Here is a 23,691-nt window from a genome sequence, read left to right on the forward strand (position 1 = left end):
GCACTTACTTTTTTCTACTCCACTTCACACATTCTATACGAGTTTACCAAAACTTATGTGATAAATCAAATTCAAAATTGAATTAAATTAAATAGAATTCAGTAAAATAAAATTAAATTAAAATTGAATTGCGTTCACGGTGCTGAAATATTAAATTAATCACACAGAAATACACATCTAGTTATTTTAAGTGTTTGAAGTTAATTATTTTGATACAGCATGTAATCATTTTTGAAATATTTCTATCATTGGTAAAAATATGGTAACATAATTAAATATTTAACTTTTTGTAAAATAAAAGGTAGGTGGGTTAGTATTGAGATTTACTTTCAAAGTGTCCCTGCCTGGGAAACATGGGGGAAACTACACATTGGTGGCTTCCATGTCGGGAATCTGTATGGAAACCACTGAGGCATGTTTACATGGTTTCCTATCTTGGGAAACTTACGGGAAACCACAGGTTGGTTGTTTCCATATCGGGAATCTACATGGAAACCACCGGGGCATGTTTCCATGGTTTCCTATCTTGGGAAACTTACGGGAAACCACAGGTTGATTGTTTCCATGTCGGGAAACTATGTGGAAACCACCGGGGTATGTTTCCATGGTTTCCTATCTTGGGAAACTTACGGGAAACCACAGGTTGATTGTTTCCATGTCTGGAATCTATGTGGAAACCACTATGTGGTTTCCATAAAATGGAAACTATATGGAAACTACTGATGTCACGATTCCCATATGTTTCCATCGGGTTTCCAAATTTGGGAAACCTGGCTTTTCATCCAGTGTGTGTCATGATTTTTTAAAAAGAAATGAATAAAGTTAAAATTAAGTGACGAACCGATCAAGTTTTGATATACTTAACGTCTGACAATTACAAGAAAACGATCCTTTCCTTCGGGGACGATTGAAAAGTCTGATAATATTGATAATATTGAGAAGTGTGCATTACACCACTGCTCTATAGAACTGACACAGTGTATTTATGAAAAAAGAAAAAGTGTCATTAAATATTGCTCACTTAACAAATGGAAGTAAAATGAGGCATTCATATCTTTGTCACGCAGTAGATTAAAGACTGAGCATTTATTTTCTGTAACAAAATACGTAACCTTTCCCTTGAGCTTTTATGAATACCATCTCGAGATTGCAAGCGCTTCTTGCGCTCAAGGTTTTGAGACTTCAGAAAAATTAATATTAAGTTTCTATTCGATAAATGTACTAGGCTTTTCAATTATACATTTATAATTTTCTGAGAGTGTACTTGACCTTCTAGATTTCACAATTTCCAAAATATATTTTTAATGTCAGCTCCAGAGATCGATAAACCGGTTTTCATATATTTGACATTTATTAAGTATAAACTAATTAATGTTTTTCCATTGTGGGCATTAAAAGATAATGGGCCTGAACTTTCCGTGACACTTTGCAATATTTTGTATTGCAACAACGAATAAAGAAACTTGTACAAAGGAATTTTCATTTGAATTAATAAATGTAATCTTTTCTATAAACATTCTTGAATTGTTCCTCTGTGCAGATGATAATTTTTATGACTGTGTTATATTACCCCGCGATCAAAGTCGTCTAGTCGGGATAAGCTTTTGAGTCAACAAACACGAAATTAAAATTTTGTATTACTTTCATTTTTGCAGCGGTTATCTTTCTTTTCGCCTTTTGGGCGAATAAAAGACTACACACCTTGATTTAATGTAATATTAATATCGATTTTTATGTAAAAAAGGATTAAAACTACGAAGACATTGCTAGATTACTTAAAAAGTTAATAAAAGAAATTGTTCCGGTGTTAGAGAAATTCTCTGAGGAGACCCACATTCGGTGTTGAATTCGTGCAAACTCAAAAAAGTCAAATTGTTTTTTACTTAAGCTCAACTAATTCACCCCCATTGCATTGATTTATTTTCTTTTTTGAAAATTTCTCCAGGGATAGCCATAATTGATCAGCAATGTATTATTTAAAATGAAAAAAAGAACGATTGTTGGGTCCAGCGTTATTTACAATGGTACACAAACAAACCGTGAGCTACCTGGCTGTATTTAATGGGGTATAATTGAGATTCCTTGGTGACTGAGTTTGTATGAATCTGACTGTCTACAGCCACCGATTGAAACTGCTGGATCAATCTATCGCGTTTTGGTTTTCTTTCTAACCACTCACAAAGACCATTTTCAACATGCTTAAAGCCTTTTGAGAAATGAATTCACCAATCATAAAGGACGGATAATTGATGAATTCAAAAGTGAATTTAAACTAACTTAAAATCTTCCGATGGATTTCAATTGAAATTCGCTCGTGTTGAAATAAACTTTTCAATCGATATGATAAATATATTCCACTTTGGAATTTAGAAGAAAAATTAAATACACATTTAGAATTTCTTTGTTATCATGAAAGACCTTATGATTTCAAAACACAAAGCGTGTGGAAATTGCGGGCATTGTGTTATGCCACTGTGTTGGGTATGCGATATTCACAAATCTCTTTGACATGTATTATGGTGCAACGATCCGGGCCAGAACCTCGGAAAGAAAGGTGCGAAAAGTCCTATCTGGCGCGCTAGTAAAGGAACGGGAGCTTTAAACAATGTTTTCACTTTTCGTTAACAACAGAAACTATGCTTCGGAATATTAGAAATTAAAAGTGGCATATAATTCAGCTCAAGTAATTTGTTGTCATTACTCAACAATCTACAAGGAAATTTAAAAATAAAAATAAAAATAAGAGTTCAGAAGTGATTGATTTGTGCTGGATTTGTGTTTCACGGTTTATTTGAGGGGACTTAATTTTTGTGATTGGGATGTAGCGGGAAGGATGACGGAGCTACGTCTCACCCCCAGGTGACAGGACATGGGAGGGACTAGTTTATACTCACTGTGTTTGCTTCTTACCCTATGTGTTCAGCACGCGGGTGAGTAATTTTAATTGTACAAATATTTTCGTATCTCTCACCATACTTTCATTGCATAAAAAATTCTTTTGAAAATAAAAACGAATATTAATTTCACAAAGATATAATATATCACTGAAATTGTAGTGTGTGTGACTGTGTGTGTGTACTTTTTATATATTGCGTAACGATCCAAAGAAAGAAGATCCAACTGAACGCTACACTTTTTGATCCAAGGAACATGCACCCATCATATTCGTTTTCTTTGGCTGACATTTTTGTGTTTCAAAGTAAATACTTTTAAGAATATACTAAATAATTAGCTAGAGATTTACTCGACTAAATGGAATTGTTTGGCAGTCCTGCACTAGTGAACCATTTGTAGGCACTTTATTGGAGACCGGACTGCTAAGTTTGGTTGCCCTCTGTCCAGACGTAATCGTTTAAGTGCCTTCCTCATCGACAGTATCTTAAATGTCAAACATTTCTTGTGAAGTCAAATCTTCCAATGTAAGCTTTATATGGGGCGTTTTGGAGGAAAGAATAGCCCCAGATTATAAAGCTTTTTAACGTTTGAGAAGTTTATCAATTTCAAAGTGGACGGGACATGAAAGCTGCACCGGTAGCCATTTTGGCACGATACCTTAAATAAGCATTTTATAAAATGTCAGACGTATGTCATAAGACTCATCAAATTCTGCTTCCCAACGAATATCAGAGAAAACATTTTTCAATAATCTAACGGTTAAACAGTTTAAAGGACAGAGATATATATTAGAGAAAAATAACATTTAATTACTCATTTCTCCTAGCTGGGTCTCAGTAGAAATGAAATGGACGTTATTTGCTTCATATATAGAATGTACTTCTCAACTTTTCCGTCTCTGATAAAATACCTTCTATTTTTGATAAGAAAACAACATTAATTTATGAGAAAAAAAATTGAGGTTAAAGTTGTATATAGCTATCTTGACGTATCCACTAAGGAGCTGAATTAATTATTTCTAATATTTTCTCTCGTAATCGATGGGACGCTTTTAATCATAAATATTTTACAAGAGCCTTACGTAATATTGAACTTCAAGGGTCCCTCTTAGTGCGCACGTATAATGTTTTGGCTTAACCAACATTTTATTTGCATGACCTACCCCTGAAATCCTATGACTGAAGTTAAACAATTGACAAAGCTCGTTCTTTATTAACATGTCTAGATAGTTTGTTGTTTTTTGTTGTATTATGTCATCCTAAAAGTGCTTTTAATTTTCCTAGCCGGGTGCAGGGAGTTGGTATTATAAGAAAAGGTAAGAGTCGGCTGTCGTCGGCAATCAGAATTTATCATTACGTCATCATATCCAGAAGGACTTGCATAATAATAAGTCAAGGATCAATTGTTCATACTTTTAAAGACCAGTGCTAGTAATTCGTTATTCCACTGGTACAGGAGGTACATATATACAAATACATACAAACACAAATAACAGCCAAAGGTGAGAAATAGACAAGCATTTAATTAAGGGAAAAGAAAGAAAAACAATCAAATAGCGGAAGGACTTTATTTATGAAAAAAAAGTACAACGATTTTTTGTATAACCTTTCTTTCCAAATATGAATTACAAGTTTGCAAACATTTCATCCGATATTAATACGTCTTGTTATAAGAAATCTTTAAAAATTGTCCCATCCAATATTGTGCTTTTGGTCGAATATATCCCAGTTATAAACCGTAAATGTTATTTAATGGACCCTTTGAATGCAACGTATATTCATTTAAACTTTATAAAGTTTTGAAAAAAAAAATGAATAACTAATTGAATATGCTTTTACAAGACAGTCTTAGAATTTCAAAATGCCTTGTATGATGAATACATATATTATAATATCATGTTTTGAGTACGCTCGTAAAATTGTCACGGAAAGGATTATTAAAGATGGTTTTTGAAATTGTAAACCCAGTTATTAATTCAGCGATATTCTTTCCTTGATTTAGATTTCTTTTTCATAGCTTACCGCAAAATGTCATTCCTCTTTAATCTAAATACACATATATGCAATTCATTCCATGCATTAAAGGCCATTTCCCCCTGTGATCGTTTTTATTGCTAATTAAATTTCAAAGGTAGTAAAAATATAAATGCCGTAAATAACATGTCGAGTCCTTTTCAGATACTTGAAAGAATTCATAAATTTATACTACACGTTTTAATGGTGACCAATATGTTCATATTTGATGAGAGGGAACAAAACATTCCTCAAACACAGACAAACAGTCACTGAGTATTAACTATAGTTTAAGTAACCTAACTATGTTTACTCTTGACTTTAAAGTAAACAAGTACTGCTTAATTAGTAGTCTCTGAAAGCTTTTTATCCTTTTATGGATTGAATAAAAAATATTGTTAATTACATCTCTCCATTAATGCAATCAAATTCATCAGTAATCATTGTTTTCTTTAAATTACCAACTCACAAATTTCTTAACGAAAAGCAAATATATTTTTAAAAACTTTTACATTTGTCAAATGTGAAGTTTTTACAGAGCTGCCAACATTCTGAAATGACAAATAGTAAGGCGGGGTCTACGGACCACCTAGGTCCCCTGCCGCTGAAGATGTTTTGTAAATGGACATGCAATCTGAGGCATGTTTCCATTTTGTTTACTTTAAAACATTGGTCACATGAATGTGATCGGCCTTCTAAAACGGAAACGATAATACAAGCAATCGTTTGAAGAATTATGAATATATTATAATAGTAGAAACTATAGACTGCCAGCTATGAAAATACCGGTATTATAAACTTTGAACGAGAAAAACTGAAATCGTAAGAGTATAGAGAGAAATCGTAAGGCGTATTTTAGATGCTGATTTCGTACGCGTTACGCTAAAATCGTAAGGGTTGGCAGTTCTGTTTTTATATACCCTTTGCAAGGAAGAAATCTCCCTTGAGTTAAGATTCTAAGTAAAATTCTTGTAAATAAAAATGTTAGAACCTTTCAAAAATAAGTTTGGACAGTAAAGATTTGTTTGTTTCTTTAAGATAAATCATCGAAGCAAAAATCTAGACATCTACTTGTATGAGGAGATAAAATATCTTTAAATGAGCACTGACTTATTCCCAAGTTCCAGAATGCAAACTCTTTTGCAAAACAATAGCTCGTCTCACGAGGGATATAGATATTTCTTGAAGTGATTTGTCATATAAAGTTACCGTTAAAATTCAACATCTATTTGACTAGAAATCTCCGTATTTTAATATACCTTTCTGCTTCAAAAGACACAACATTTAACATATTTCTTGCGGAGATATATTTCTCAGGAACAAGATGCATAGATATCTGTGAGGAATTTTTTTTTTTCTTTATTGCAAGGAATATCTCTTTTCTTTTAGGAGATAATTTATAGGTCAAGATATGCCAACAAATTGTACTGTTTTCTTGGTAACGGATGGACAGCTCGATAATTCCCCGGGATATGGCTAATCCAGATTCAAAACTCATCAACATTGTCTAATTTCCCCTAAAATATTTCAGTCCCGACTTGCACACTTCCGTTTACTGGAACTTGGGTGACTAGCAATCGTGGAACATGGACTGTGTCTTCCAGCTCCATTCAGAACTTCAAGATGACTGTAGATGTTTCGGGGTCGAGCCTGTGGACCATGGACTGCTATTCAACTGACGGTACCAACTACGTCCTCAAGTAAGTTAACTTTACTGGAAATCTCAGGTCGTCCCGCATGTTCACCAATTAACACAAACTTCTCATCATGTAACAAATGCTTGTTTTATCACATTATTTGAGAGGAGTTCCTTTAAAGAGCAATTGTTAATTCTTTGAAGAATTTATGAACACTTGTGCAAATCTTTGAAAGTACCTTTTATTGCCTTTCATCGTATTCAATTGTACACATTGACTCTCTTTGAAAATCTTTGAGATTGCAGAGGGTTATTCATTTTATGTACCTTTTATCCTGAGACATTCAATGAATAAAATGGATATAAGATCACAAAGCAAGCTCTTATCCAAAATGTAAATGCTATGTACTTAATATAACCATTTATGTCTGAAAATAAAAGACAATATCAGATCACTAGAACAGATTCCAGTTATTATAACGAGTTCATTTGTTTGTATGAATGGAAATGTTTTTTTTTTCGGAAGGAATGGAAAGTCTCGCCCCTTTTCCTTGTAATCATGTACAGCATCAACTACCAATAAGGTTTATTATTAATATAAAAATTCATTCTTGTGAAAAGAATATTTTTATTTAGGAAAAATATGATTTCAAATACCCCTCTCCATACAATAAAGACGTATAAATGAGCTAAACCAAACAGATAAATGAAAGAATCACACTCACATACACAAATTATCTGGGTCAGATAGGTTCATCTTTGTAAATTAAATTAAAAGTTAATTAAATTAATTAAAAGTGACCTATAACTATGAAATATGACTTTTCAACAATACCAAGGCACAACATCTAAACCTAAACCATTTGGTTGTGTAAGGTTTACAATGGTTCTCCTTTGAGTCACCAAACATTAAGACCTGGCAATAGATACAGTTAAATTTTTCAACTGTTTTTCAAGGCAAAATACCCCTTGAGTTATCAGATCTTTTCCCTTTGTGCATTCTTGACCTTTGCAAAAATGATCATGGAATGACATCATTTTGAACCAGCTGGATATTTGAAATGGATCTGCATTGTGGTATATTCAGACTTCTATATTAAGTTATTTATCTATAGATTAAGTCAACATGCTAGATATAACATATTAACATATCTCTGTTGACATGTCTGAAAAAATGTGATCAGAGAAGACTTTTGGGGGAAAAATCCTGAATTTTTCAAAAATTGTCTACATATAATCTGAGATGCAACTTATATTTTTACTTTGACACGCAACTCAAAAATGTATCATATACAGAGCAAAATCTTTCCTAGCGAATAAGTTGGAAGACATAAATAAATACCATAAGCAGGCGATAGTGGAATATCACTACATAATTAAGGAAAGTTGATAATGGAAAAGTTGAAGTCATTTTGCTTGCCAAGTAATTCAGTTGATAACTGACCTTTTATCGTCTATAGTCAGTATTGTATCCAAATATGAATATTATGTGGCAGACTTTGTGGTGTCTTTTATCTCAAGTTCACTGGACATATCGAGTCCACATACGAATGAAAATACTCGTAACTTTGTAAATTGGTAAAACATCGTCATTATATGAAGGCAACAGGAAGTGCTTTCCTCCTCTCTTGTACAATTTCGGAACAAAGTCTGCTTCAAAGGAATACAAAAACAGGTTAGCTAATAACCTGAGAATAATTAGTGCCTACCAGAATTCTAACAGTTTGTTGGACAGTGTGTACAGTCAGAGTGGTTTTTAATGAAGTGATTTTGCTGATGGCCAATCAAAAGATGTAAAAAAAAAATTCCGAGCTCCATTTTTATTGAAGAAGAAATTGTCTTTAATAATTATAAGAATGTTTAGAGAAATTGCTGTGTAAAGTGAAAAAAGTCGAAAGTTTTGAAGTTGTATAATTTTTTTGAGAAATTTGGTGATTTTAATGCGTTAAGGTTCTTTAAAGATGTTGAGGATCCAAGTCTGATTTACACCACTTCTAGAAAATGATGTAGCACAATTTATTTCCTATGTAGCTTGTAACACGAGCTTTGATTGGTTACAAAGTCGGGTGTAAATATCCGTGCACCCGACTTGAGCCGGGTGTAAATAAAACGTGACGTCACAATGCATACATTCTCTATGATAAAAGCCAAATAACATGACGTCACGATGCATTGTAGTAGGTAGTTATTGAGACACACTCTGATGTTTACAGAGCATTTTTATGGGTACAAAGGAAATAAATTCGTTATCCAGGTCCAATAAGGGTGATACGGGGATTATATAAAGGGTTTTATTCCATACACCCTTCGGCCTGCGGCCTCAGGGTGTATGGAATAAAACCCGGGGTAAATCCCCGTACACCCTTGATTGAACCTGGATAACTAATAATGTCTAATATTTCTTCTTTACAGCAGTTGATATTTTTGTAAGGAGTAAATATAAGGGCTTGTTAGTATGGCAAGCCCTTTTACTATTTATTCCGAAAATAAAATTTATGTTAAAATTACAGAGATATCTCTCATTTTAGGGAGATACCTCTTAAAAAATAGAGATATCTCTCAACTTAAAGAGATATCTCTTATTTTTAAGAGATATCTCTATGAGAAAGAGATATCTCTTAAACTTAGAGAGATATCTCTTATACTTAGAGAGATATCTCTTTTTATTAGAGAGATATCTCTTCCACTTGAAAAGATATCTCTTTCTCCTTTAGAGATATCTCTTTCGTGAAAAGAGATATCTATAAACGTTAAAGAGATATCTCTTTCACCTAGAGAGATATCTCTTTTACTTTTGGAGATATCTTTCCAAGTTAAAGAGATATCTCTTTAAGTAAAAGAGATATCTTTCTCAGTTTATCTTAAGAGATATCTCTGAAAGTGAAAGAGATATCTTTCAAACGTGTCTAAAAGAGATATCTCTCAAGCAAGAAGAGATATCTCTTTGTTGCAAAGAGATATCTCTCTTCATATTTTTTATTTAAATTCCATTTCAAATGACTTCTCCCTTACTGGAAGTAAGCTTTTTATTGACGGAAATACTCAAATTAGAAATAGTTGATTATTTCATAAGCTGAGAAAATTCGGTCCATTGCATTTGAGATTATATATATATGCTTACTTTCGTTTTCCTGAATATTAAACTTTTAGCATTTTTATCAACGAAGTTACCATTATTATTTGTTGTTTCAAGCAAAGGATTTATAGCATTTTTGTCTACAGTACATGTATTATTCTGTGTTATTGCTAATTGCTCAGTCTTTTTTCTTATAACATCGAAACTAAAGCTCTAGACTTTACTTCCTGTTTCGCTTTCGTTTTTAAGTGGAGAATTAATTATTCTATTTTAAGGATCGCTGAAAAAGATATATTTCTTTCATTTAAAGAGATAACTCTTTACCTTATAAAGATATCTCTTTTTGAAAATCTAAAGAGATATCTCTCTAACTAAGAAAGATATCTCTTTTAACCTTGTTAAAGAGATATCTCTCTAACGTTAGGAGATATCTCTCTCGCTTAAAGAGATATCTCTCTAGCTTATAAAGATATCTCTCTAAGTAAAAGAGATATCTCTCTCACAAAAAGAGATATCTCTTTTGTTTAAAGAGATATCTCTTTAAGGTATAAAGATATCTCTTTTAGTCAAAGAGATATCTCTATATGCTAGAGAGATATCTCTCTTATTGAGAGAAAATTTTTATTTCATGAATAAATAGTAAAAGGGCTTGCCATATGTTAGAGAATTATGTTGGACCCGGCATGCAAATAAGTGTGGATAATAAGAATGTTTGAAGTCGCATGTTGGCGATATTTGATTATTTGGTCTGTCAAAATGTACACCGGTTTCTGATGTGCATGTTTGGCAGACCTTTCAATGTTTTTCTTGGCTTTGTGCTGAAATTTTAAGACTATACCTTAATATATAAACGCTTTACCAATATTTGAAGTTTGTAACCAAATTAGAATTATCTTTTATTGTTTTTCAGAATTTTAAGTTGAGTAATATTTGTTTGCTTGGTAAATTAGCAGGACTGTTCCCTCTATATATGATTCACAGCTTTTATTGAATTGGCTTCCCTGATGAAAGTTATAGTTTTCAGCATTCAAAGCAATCTCACAGAAATTTTCTGTATTTTTTTGAGTGGAAGAAGTTTGTAATAGCTGTATCAAAATAGTGGGGGGAAAAAACCTGGAAAAAGTGAGATATTTCGGACTTAACTTCCTAATGAGTCATCCCGTAAAGAATTATTTTTCAATTCAATCATGTGTATCCTTAGGCCATTCCAAGTTTTTTCTATGTTTAGCGTCCGCGTGCGCCTTGGTTTTTGACACCCCATATAAGAAAAAACACACAACATCAGGAGTCCTGAAATTGATTAATTTAGTTGAAATTTTTGAATTTTGTCAATTTTTCCAAATAATTCTGTACAGTAAGTTATATTGGATGTATTTTAAGCTTTAAGTCCGTTGTTTTTGCTTAGGAATATATATTTTTTCTATTAAAGCAGTTTAGTTAGATCAAATCATTTGAAGGGCTTCATTTTTACGACTTTAAAGTCTGTGTTTTATGCTTTGGCTTGTGTGTTTTTTGCGAATAGGTAGGTAGGTTTTTGAAAGATGGGTGGACGCTAAACAGAGAAAAAACTTGGAATGGCCTTATGTTACAAAACGGAATACTAGTATATTGATCAATGCGCGTCTTGCTTTTTATTTTGAATTAGAAGCTGGAATCCTTAAGAAACCTTTTTATTTTATTCTTTAGAGACTTTTTTTATTTAAAGAGTTTAATTCTCTACGCATATATAAATGTGTTTGAATTCATATTAAACCTAGGTTTGTGCCTTGAAATGTATTGAAACTGGAAAGAATTTGGTTTTATTAATTTGAAATCTAAATGGTTTATTACAGCTGGGGCTTGTTTGTGTTCTTTGATACGCTCGTAAATGTAAATTCTGCTTAAAAAATCTTCAGAGAAGATTTTGGAAATGTTTGAGAAAGAATGATTGCTCTTCAGATATTCAAATGTAAAATAACATAAAAATAAATAAAATTCTGATTTTAAATATGCACTATGAAAAACGACGGCTGTACAGTCTACGCGACAGCAGATTTGCAATTAGTACTAAAAATATGGCTTTGATGAAAACATGTCATTAATTAAAAAAAAAATTAGGTGTATTTTATGACAGTCTAGTAGGGTCAAATTAAGAAGATAAATATTGGTTTACACACATAAAAATATCACAGTAAAAAGGAAAAAAAAAAACGATTTAAAAATTTATTATTATTCCGAAGTCCATTTAGGACCTATATTTGTATCAAGATATTTCGATATAACAAATTGTCGAATTTACTGAATGAAATTTTCATTGTGCTCCTTTATGATCAGACCTGCTTTTATATTCTATGAAGCAGAATTTATAAAAAATGAATTCTACACGAGCAGAAGAAAAAATTGCTGTGGCCTTTAATTCGACATTTAGATATATCAACGATGTATTACCAATTTACAATAAAATGTAGTTATTTTCATTCATAAGTCGATTAAGTATTTCACAGGCAACTCGAAATAAATTAAATTTGTCTGACGCCATAGATTCTACCCCATCTGTTCCATATTTGGATGTTTTAATGACTTTAGATGATAAGGACCAACGAAGAACTAAATTGTATTACAAAAAGTTTGACGCCAACTACTGCAAGTACTTTGCAACAATATATTCAAGAAGTGGTGTGAATCAGATGTGGATACTCAAAAATTCCAAAGAACTTTTGGACACTTTGAAATTACAAGATTTTACCAAAATCAACAGCTTAAAAACTTAAGATTTTCAACTTTATACACAACAATTCCCCACGGTAAATTAAAGTCCAGGCATTTTGATATCATTGACAGCTACTTTTTCAATAAAAATGGAACTCGTTTTACTTACTTGGTTATTGGTCATTTGCAAAATTATTTTGTTAAAACACATTCTGACTGCTCACAAAAGTACTCTGAAGTTGACATCAAAAAGATGATTGGGTTTCTGATTGACAATATCTATGTGGATTTTGAAGACCAGGTCTTCCAACAATCTATTAGAATTCCCATGGAAACCAATTGCGCAACGTTATTAGCAGACCAATTTTTGTATTCATATGAAGCAGAATTTGTGCAAAACCTTGTACATGAAAAGATGAAAACACTTGCTGTGGCCCTCAACTCAACATTTAGATATATCGACGACGTATTGTAATTCCTATGTCGATACCATAAATCCTGGTGAGCTTGAGATAAAAGATACCACAGAGTCTGACACATCTGTTTCATGCTTGGATATTTAACTTGAAAAAGACCTTAATGGTAATCTAACAACCAAGCTCTATGATAAACGTAATGATTTTAACTTTTATATCGTCAAACTCCCTTACTTATGCTGCAATATACCTTCATCACCTGCATACGGCGTTTATATATCTCAGTTGATTCGATAAATAAGAGCATGCTCTACGTACGAACAATTTCTAAAACGAAGTAAATTATTGAAAAACAAGTTGATGAAACAAGAATATCAGCAGTCTCGTTTAAAGTCATCATTTCGTAAGTTCTTTGGTCGATACATTGACCTTTCCAGCAAATACAATTTATCATTGAGTCAAATGCTGACTGACGTTTTTCATACTAATTGTTAGTCCATTATTTATATTCACTGAATATTGACGACGGATTTTTCCGTTATTTCCCGATCATGACAAGGAGCACAAGGCGGGTGTGACCGGTCAGCAGGGGATGACACCTGATTTAGATATATCTAAAGGCCACAACATGTGTTTTCTTCTTTTCACACATAAGATTTTGCACAAATTCGGCTACATATTAAGGGGGCCGAGTGGGGTTTTATTGTGTGAAAACTACAATAGCAAAGCTCTTTATTTTTAAACCATATATAACTTACATTAACTCCAGTGTACATGCCAAGTTTATGGAAAATCTACCGTCCAGGTACTTTTAAGGGACCATCTCAAAATACAGGTACATTTACTATAGGATTACGTAGGAAAATGCCATTTTTTTGCACTTCAAAGCAAATTATACAAATACTACAATAGAGTTTTTGTTCAAATTATAATATTTGATGACTAATCCTATATTGTACATTATATGCAAGAAACACAAAATTCAAACGTCTTGTTACCAGAGGGGGCATCTCAAAATGCCAAAAATTAACGAATTTTCCTGTTTTTATCGAGTACTACAAAATATGACGGGTGCAAAGGATTTATATAAAAACGTAAAACAAATTATGGAGATAATCTCAAATTTTTATTTTTTAAATTTCAATAGCGTATGTTTATTACTTTTTCTTTAATAACATTTTTATTACCACTTTCTTTGAGAGGTTCAGTTTATCATAACGTCAAAAAACACTGTAACAACGTCAACCTATCAATTGCAAAATCAATTGCAAAGTCGAAAAAAAGTTGCATTAAAACAGTAAATAATCATTTTGAAATTGTAATTACATTTTGTATTTAAAAATCAATGAAATTTTAATTCAAGAAGACAATATGATTTTGTTTAAAATTATATATTCAGGTCAAGGTCATTAGACATTTAAAATAAAGAAAAAAAAGTGATGCCTACTTCTATTTCAAAAGTTTAAAGTTCTTTTTGTAAAAAGAATACGCTTCAAATTTTCATAAATAATTTAACTAAACTGGATATGCTGTTTTTCTTAATTTTTTAGGATATAATAGTTATTTTCATATGCTTCCTATATTTAACTTTTTCTTATTATCACATATAATAAAGTAGTCTTATAGATGCACAAAATGATACAAAAACAAAAAGTTTTGATCGTTTACTAAGCGAGAAAAAATACTATTCATGGATTTTTAGCTCAAATCTGTACTTTGATTGGAAATGTTTAATAGCTAACATAGTTCTAGTTTGTTTGAAAAATCATATTTATTTTATGTATTTTGAAAGTTTTGTCCCTTATTAATAATTTAACTTATATTTGAAAATTTCTTCAAGTCTTTGATTGTATAAAAATTATTACTAAATTCAATGTATAATAACGGGGCGCAAAAATATATTGGTTTTAACCATGGGTCTTTTAAATCCCTTATATCTAAATATTTAAAACAGTGAATGATTGTTGGAAGACCTGATAATGCAGTTGGCAACCATGGGAATTCCAATGGATTGTTGGAAGACCTGGTCTCAAAAAACAACATAGATATTGTCAGTCATAAACTCACGCATCTTTTTGATGTCAACTTCAGAGTTCTTGTGTATACAATCAAAATATTTTTCTCAAAATAATTTTGCAAATGACAAGTTAAGTTAATTTACGAGTTCCATTTTTATTTAAAAAGCAGCTGTGAATGATGTCGAGAAACCTGGATTTTTATTTCATACTTTGATATTTTTCATTTTATCCTTGAGTCAAATGCTGACTGACGTTTTTCATACGAATTGTTAGTTCATTACTTATATACTGAATTGACGACGGATTTTTCCGTTATTTCCCGATCATGACAAGGAGCACACGGCGGATGTGACCGGTCGGCAGGGGATGCTCACACCTCCATGGCACTTGATCTCTCCTCCTATATTTTGGAGGTCCTTGTTTGCTCTGCTCTTATTTTGTATTGTTTTATGGACTTTGATATTGAATACTGTTCGTTATCTCCATATCCTTCATCTTGGGGGATGGTTGTGTATAAAGTTGAAAAGACGTAAGTTATTAAGCTGTTAATTTTGGTAAAATCTTGTAATTTCAAATGGTTCAAAATTCCTTGGATTTTTTTTACTATCCACATCTGATTTACACCACTTTTTGAATATATTGTTGCACAGATGAAGTTTCTCCTACACTATTGTTAATATCTTAGTGAGAAGTAAAGAAAGAGACTTGGTTGAACATTTCCTGGAACCCGCTATATATCTTTGTCTGTAAGGATTCTTATGAAGTTTCTGAATCCAATATATATATGGTAGTTCAAATTCATTTTGGTTCTTTGGAATATTAAAAATATTCAAAACTGACATGTGATTTTGAAGAATTTCTTCCTTAGAAAGGGAACCATGAGTATAAGTTGGATTACAACTAGTAGAATTAAATCCAAGTTCTTCTAAAATATAATTTATATAATAAGCCATACAAACAAAGACAATGTTGTTACCTGCTTTGTCAGCAGGGAACAGTACGTTCTGATCTTGTAGTCTATAGAATTCTTTTTTCACTTATGGATTATTGAATATAGAAGGATAGATGGTTTTCATATTTAATACGCGATTTTAACATGGATCTCATACATTTAATCCATTCTGACAAAGTGTTATAACGAATTCTAAAACTTGTTATAACGAATTTAAAGTTATTTGTTAACAAATCTATTAAATTCTTTATAACGAATTCAAGGATTTGTAATAACGAATTAAAAACGAAATATTTATTTTTTATAACGGATTAAAATCGTTACAACGAATTCGACAAATGGTTTTATCAATTTCATATAAATATTTTTTTCTACGGAAGCTCAGAATAACAATAAAATCATAAGATTTCTTTCAACCAAGAGAAACTCTATGTTATGGTTACAGCAGACAAGACCGTCTTATGTTTCCAAGACTCATGATTACAAATGTACTTTAGAACGAATTTAATTCGTTATAACAAATTCGACTATTCGTTATATCGAATTCACAAATATTTTTTGAAAGTTCTCAAATGGACTTCCGTCCTAGGTTATCAATTACGTTGTATGATAATATTAACATGTTTGTTGCAGGTCCAATGGAATTTTTAGACCATTTACCACCGTGGATACTTATATATACATCTGTATGAGTTTCACTTCGGAAAGCAGCACAAAATATTTGTTTAAAGTGCTTACCTGTAAGTACTAAACATATGACGTCTTATACGTTTTACAATACTTGCATTTACAAAAAAAGATATGTAACTTTCTTATATAAATAAATGTAACCTTTGTGTAAATACATTATAATAACACATACATGTATTGGATAGTACAGATTTATGTTAAGATAGATAATATTACACACGAACTATGATTTACTATCGTTCTCTGATGATGCATAGCCCACGACATATTTATACTAATCTGCACACATTTTCAAAGTGGCCTTGATTCAAGTTCTTGAAAGCCTCTGATTAAAACAATTTAACTGCTTACATTTTTCTAGTAGCCAAAATAAGGGTGGAAGAATTTTATTTTTAAGTCCTTTAAATTCAAGACCTAGTAAATGCCTTCAGACTGTATTTTGTCTGCTAGATCCATTTTATGCATCATTATGAGGAGTTTAGAATTATTTGAAAGAAGGGGCTAAGAACATACAAATTACAATTTTCTGAACGACTGTAAGCAAACTGGATACATTTCCTTGTCTAAAATGGAAAATGTTCAATAAATAAAATAACTGGGGTTTTTTTTCATTTTTTTTAATGGAAAATGATAGTTTAAAATGATAATTTAGTCTTGTTTTCGTACATAATATACCCAATACACCTTAATTGACTAAGTTACAGTAATCATCAATGGAAAACTATTTCTCAAATTTGATAAATCTGTAGACTACTTTCATTTACTCGATCCTGATCTTATGAAAATGCTTTTCAAGATATGCTCAAATTTTTATTTCTGATCTGAACAATTGTTATTTTTGAACATAGCTGACTTTGAAGTTAAAACAAGTGTATTTGAGAGAGTTATATTACGCCATGTGAGTGTAGTGACTGTGACGTCATCAGAAGTCTGTAATGACCTTAGCACAGAACCTCACAGGATACATGTCGCTCTACAATCCAGTAATTTAATAACTAGATAGTTTATATTGTTTGGCGGGGCTTGATTGTTTGGTATTGCTGCTTATACAATGAAAGAAATGACACGAGAATATCAAACTAATTCACTGTGTTTTGCTTTTCTGTTTCTGGGAAGGTTTGTTCAATAGCGCTTCTTACTTTACACATTAAAAATTAATTATTACATTAAAAGTTTATAAATCTTCAAAAATATTGGTAACTAGTTAGATTTAACTTAAAGGAGCCGAATGGGGTTTCATTGCGTGAAAACCACAATAGAGAAACTCTTTAATTTTATACCATATGTAGCTTATATTGACTTCAGTATACTTGCCAAGTTTAGGGAAAATCTACAGTCCATGTAGTTTTAAAGGAGTTTGTCAAAATCTCTAAATAATAATTAAATGTAAGAAACATAAAATTCTACCATCTTGTCTCCAGAGGGCGCATATCAAAATGTCAAAACTAATTGATTTTTCCTGTTTTTATAGAGTACTACAAAATATGACGGATACAAAGAATTTAAAAGTTTCTTTTTATCATAACGTCAAAACACACACTATTACGGACATCAATCTACCTATTAGTTAAAAATCGTTTTGAAAATCAGTTATTTAAAATTGTTATCATTTTTTTCAACCTGTGATTCCTTAATTTTGATCAAAAACATAAAATATGCTGAAAAAGTTGCTTTAAAACAGTAAATACACTTCATTTTACTATTATGCTAGAAGCATTCCGCAAAGGAAACTCCAGTCGGTCCCCTTAAAAAGTTTTACATTAACAGAAATATTTAAGCTAACTTGTCAATCACAGAACAACATTTTTGAAGAAATAAAACAGAGTACAAAATTTTATTTTATTTAAAAAGTTGGGGATAAAAACTAAGAACAAATTCACACAAAAGCATGCTTAAATGTACAAAGAAGCACTCTTCTGGCACAATTGCTTAAGGTGTACTCACCCTGTTTGTATTGAAGCTGAAACGGAAGTAAAGACATCACCTTCTGTGTATGAGCGTGCTATCATCAAGCACATATCAGTCACAAGTGTGAGCCAGAGTGAAGTGTGTAATGCAGTATCTGATCTTGGACAGGAAAGAAACCACGTGGCACTTCAGTCTGGTACTGTTTTAAATTTTATGTTTTAATGCTTTGAGGATGACATAATCGATAAATTAATGTCTTTAATTACAATGTTAATAGAGGTTTCTTGCAAAAAATTAATCTAATTCAAAAGTTACTCATTTGATGGGTCACTCACAATTTTAAAAAATCAGACCCTCGAAAACGAGCAATGCTAATACTTTTATCAGAATAAAATGTTGATCCATATTAGTACTGTAACATGAAAAAATATTTCTACTCTATCCTTTGTAAAATTGGTGTTTGTTTTATTAAGATCCAGAAACAACTTTATCCGTCTGTTCAATTGGGAAAATATAAAATTTCAGGTAAAGCAAATTTTCAATGAATTGAAAAATAAAAAAAAAATTAATTGAAATCTTTGATCATGCTATTATTAGGTTCTGAGACTGCGGGAGCGATCACGTGTCCGACAAGTATCCAGGGCACCTGGTCTTACACGTACACTGGACTGTCTTGCAGTGACACATATTTGGACACGTGTACAGACAAAACAAAGTTCTCATACAATGACACGGTGTGCACAGATAACCCCATGTTCTCCAGTAAGTTTATATGAAATAAAGAAATGCCAATGCATAGAAGAAGAATATATCATTGAATCAATTTGAAAGAAATATTCAGAGAATGATTTGAATACATGCAAAAATATTGTCTCTTTATTTAAATTTAGGTGATGGTACATTGTGTTGTGTATACAGCGGTACGAGCGGAAGTGATACGTACGTCACATTATACAATGCTGACTCCTCTGTAGCAAATCCTACCAGCTTTCATTTTTCTTGCATGGTGCGTGGTGTTAAGAAAATGTTTTTTTTATAATATCAAATTTAATGTTGTCATAAAAGTGTGTTTGTTTTATTACAAGAAATGACAAAAATTTGGTACATATCTCTGATAGGTTTATACAACTTCTGGAAGCATGGTATCTGCAACTGTAAATCCAGAAGAGTGCATCACAGGACAAACTTCCACATCCTTGATCTCCACTTATGGCAAGACCGTGACCTATACAGATATTTCCACAAGTATGTTCACTATGTACAACTTTATTGCTGTTTCGAAGACCGATTTTTATCTATTGTAAGTCGACTTTTTTGATAAAATATTTTTACAATCTTATGCTTACATTTCAGCTCCCTGTAGTAAGTATATATTTTTGTCTGTTAAGATCTTAGTCAGAATTGAAATGTTAGTAGTATCTCGTATTTATATTACAATATCCTTTTACTAGCATTTAAATCTGATCTAAAATAAAAATGTTCGAGTATGGGATGTAAAATTTTCACTATTAAATGTTATGATTATAATACTGTATTTCAAATCAACAAGGTATATTTAAAAGAGAAACAAGTTAATACAAGTACTCTATGCAAATATTTCATCCTATGAGTATAGCAAGTCGGCTGCAGAAATCTTTCTCTAGTTCCGTGGGTCTGGTAGGACATTAACTAGCTAACTTTCAAAGAGCTATCACAGAGAAACAAATAGAAATCGAAATCTAAGATTATCACGAAGTTTTTTAATGTATTTATTTAAAAATATGATGTTATTTTAGATGCAGATGGTAAGACATGACATTGTTTAAATCCCAACCTTTTGCATTTACATGTATTTTGTGGTTTTTATTATTTTTTGTTCCTTTAATATTTTGTGTAATCTTGCATTTATTCCTATTTTTACTTGCTTTTCTGTAATATTAGAAGCATTGTACAATAACTTGAAGTTTAATAGAAATAAAGCTACATTGAACATATTTCCATTTGTCGATTGCAGCTAGAGAATGAACATATTTCCGTTTGTCGATTGCAGCTAGAGCTACAAAACAGTTATGAGCATTATCGCATTATCCATATATAATTAATATTTTGCAAACAAAGAGTATGGATTTCGTACCACTTTTATCTGTAAATCAGACATGGATCCGGATGTCAATCGTTAGAAGAATGAATACCTTCAGTTTGTAAAGAATGATCACATGTAGACATATCGGTGTCATGATTTAACTCGTTTCCTTGACATCAATCTACAACTGTAGTAATTCTCCGCATCAAGAATTTTATTTTAAGTGAACTGTTTCTTATTTCAAATCTGATACTGTTTATACATTTGACGGTGCTGGTCCCATGTTTATCAAATGATACCAATATGCACCGATATGAACAAATCAATGCTACGCTCTTTTCAACGAATCTCAAATACTTGTAACTCTCAAAGAAATCTAAATTAGACACGATCCCCCAAAAATATAAGTATAAGGGTCTTAGACATATTGGACATCTCAGACATCTACATTTCCCAGAAAAACGAACTCGTTAATTTAGTAACCTTTTCATTGATCATTTGATAATTCAATCATTAAAATATTCTCATTATACACAAAAGTACTCCGAATTTGATATGATTTATGATGTTTTATTGTTGGAAGACTTGATCTCCATCGGATTTCCAATGGGTTCTAATTGAGCCCAGTTTTTAGCAGACGTATTTTATCTTGTGAAAAGAATTTATTAAAAAAAACTTCTACTTGGAGAAAGAAGTCTCTTAATTGTCGTGGCCTTCAATTGAACATTAAGATATATCAAAGTTATTATTTTTAGCTCACCTTAACGAAGTTGTCGGCGTCCCGGGTTAAGGTTAAGTTTTTTGGAGCAGTTTTCTTTTTAAGTACTTCTATGTCCTATATTGATTAGACATGCATGGAAGATGTTTCTAGTGTGTTTCATTGTACCAGTCAAAGTTTCAGATGCTGCAATTTCAGCAAAGGAATGACTAGGTTAACGTTTTTGGAGCAGGTTAACATTTTTGGTGCAGTTTTTGGTGTAGGTCTCATTTCCGAGTAACTATAAGCCATATGTTGACCAAACTTGCATGGATGGTACATCTTAGGATGCACACTACCAGGCTTGCTTCGGATGCTGAATCTGACCTACATTTTCCGCGTGAGTGAACAGGTTAAAGTTTTTTGTGCAGGTTTCATTTCAAAGATACTGTGAGCCCTATAATGACCAAACTTGCATGGATGGTACCTCTTAGGATGTATACTACCAGATTTGCTTCGGGTGCTGAATCTGAACTACATTTTCTGGTTGAGTGAACAGGTTAAAGTTTTTGGTGCAGGATTCATTTCCAAGTAACTTTGAGCCCTATAATCACTTAACTTGCAGGGATGATACATCTTAGGATGCATACTACCAGACTTGCTTCGGATGCTGAATCTGACCTACATTTTCTGGACGAGTGAACAGGTTAAAATTTTTGGTACAGGATTCATTTCCAAGTAACTTTGAGCCCTATAATGACCAAACTTGCATGGATGGTACATCTAAGGGTGCATTCTACCAGGCTGGCTTCGGATGCTGAATCTGACCAACATTTTCTGGATTAATGAAAAGGTCAGTTTTTTTTTATACAGGTTTCATTTCCAAGTAACTTTGAGCTCTATGTTGAGCAAACTTGCATGGATGATACATCTTAGGATGCACACTAATGGACTTGCTTCAGATGCTGAATTCTACATACATTTTCCAGATAATGGACCTCGTAAAAGTTATGGGTGCAGGTCTATTACCAAGAAACTATAAGGCTTATATAAACCAAATTTGCACAAATGATGCATCAAAGGATGAAAACTCTCAAACTTGCTTCAGATGCTGGATTTTAATTACGTTTTCATGATGAAGAACTAGTTTGAAGTTTTAATATAGGTCTATTCCAAAGTATCAAATCAAAATTGCATAAATTTTGCATTTTTGGATGTACACTCTTTGTTGGTTAATTTTGTGACTTTGCCTTACTTAAAGACAACATTCGTTGAGGTGAGCTCTGTAATCTCTGATTACCTATGTTTATATTTTATCAATAAACCATATTCATTTTCATCCTTGCATTAATTCAATTTAGCCCTAACTATTTTAACTCAACATAAAAGATACCATTAAATCTGACTATTATCACCTGTAAAGGGGGTTATGTCTAACAGTTGATTCGAAACACAAGGGCTTTTTCTACGTATGAACAATGTTTAAAACGAACTACGTATTAAAAACTGAAGATATAAAAAAAAACTCGTTTAAAGTCAACATTTCTAAAATTCTATTGTCGATTCAATTACCTTGCCAGCAGAATATACAGTCTATCATTAAGTCGAATGTTGAAATATTTTCATACCAATTGTTAGGTCATGTTCCCAATTTGTATTTTTCTGAAGGTCATTTGAGCTCCATCACTGTTTGTTATCTTTATATTTTATTCCCCTGTTGTCAATTTCACTGAAAATTAAGTATTATCAAAATGCAATACATAATTATGCTTTTGTTCCACAAAAAGTGATCTTTTGTTGAATTTTCTGATTTCATGTAAACCTATATACATGTGTTTTAACAAATTGTGTGTTGTGAATATGTATTCATATTCCCCCAACATTTATTATTCAGAGATCGTTTTCATCCCTTTTATATCCATTGTATTACCTTCATAATACATACCCATCATATCCCATGAACATTTAGATTTGAAGCCTATAAAAAATGAAGCTCAAGGAAGCGAAAGGAGAAAAATTCATCTAAGTCATAATTAAGTCCTTTCTGTGAAAAATTGAATTAATTTGAAAGTTTGTTATGATAACCATATACTAGTACGAAATTTATTTTTAAAAAAATTTATTTTCAAAAGTATATATATTTTTAAAAATATCTATACAAAATATATTGATTATTCAAATAAAAAAATGTTTAGGTATTTCTCCTGTTTATTAAATCATGCGATGCTTAGTGATTTTTCAAATATCCAAAAACTACTCATACATCTGGAGTACATTTATCAAATTAATTCAGACATGCTCATTTTCATATTAAAGACAACAAAATTTGTGGCATTATATAAAACTCCTTCTCTTACCTCACGCTATTTTGGAAAGCATATACTGTTTTTGATGCCTACACTGTTTTTGATGCCTACACATGCTTGTTTGACAAATGACAGAACCCTTGATACCTTATGTGTGTAGACTCATTTGATCTGTAAGAAACATTGCTTAATTACTTGAGCACACAATTATTAAATTCAGAACTCCAATCTATCTGTGTTTACACCAATAACGAATTATTGCAAGACCTTGAAAAATTATCTGGATAAAATCAAAACATTTTAGCATAAGAAGAAATAACTTAAATTTAACCACC

At 31.7% G+C, this 23,691-nt stretch overlaps 1 protein-coding gene across 1 annotated transcript in view; it reads left to right on the top strand.

Moving 5' to 3' along the window:
* The first annotated feature begins 2,505 nt into the window (after positions 1 to 2,505).
* LOC134233921 (trichohyalin-like) overlaps positions 2,506 to 23,691 on the top strand; it is a 30,066-nt gene continuing 8,880 nt past the window's right edge. Inside the window, exons 1-8 of the mRNA XM_062715979.1 lie at positions 2,506 to 2,930; positions 6,439 to 6,607; positions 16,327 to 16,433; positions 18,344 to 18,487; positions 18,889 to 19,053; positions 19,182 to 19,297; positions 19,410 to 19,536; positions 19,645 to 19,653. Coding sequence (XP_062571963.1) covers positions 2,870 to 2,930; positions 6,439 to 6,607; positions 16,327 to 16,433; positions 18,344 to 18,487; positions 18,889 to 19,053; positions 19,182 to 19,297; positions 19,410 to 19,536; positions 19,645 to 19,653 — 898 coding nt within the window. The 5' untranslated portion in view covers positions 2,506 to 2,869. The remainder of the gene's footprint in view (positions 2,931 to 6,438; positions 6,608 to 16,326; positions 16,434 to 18,343; positions 18,488 to 18,888; positions 19,054 to 19,181; positions 19,298 to 19,409; positions 19,537 to 19,644; positions 19,654 to 23,691) is intronic.

This window comes from Saccostrea cucullata, unplaced genomic scaffold (genome assembly GCF_032062105.1).
Source record: "Saccostrea cucullata isolate Sc308-1 unplaced genomic scaffold, CSIRO_AGI_Scuc_v1 ctg226, whole genome shotgun sequence".
NCBI lineage: Eukaryota > Metazoa > Mollusca > Bivalvia > Ostreida > Ostreidae > Saccostrea > Saccostrea cuccullata.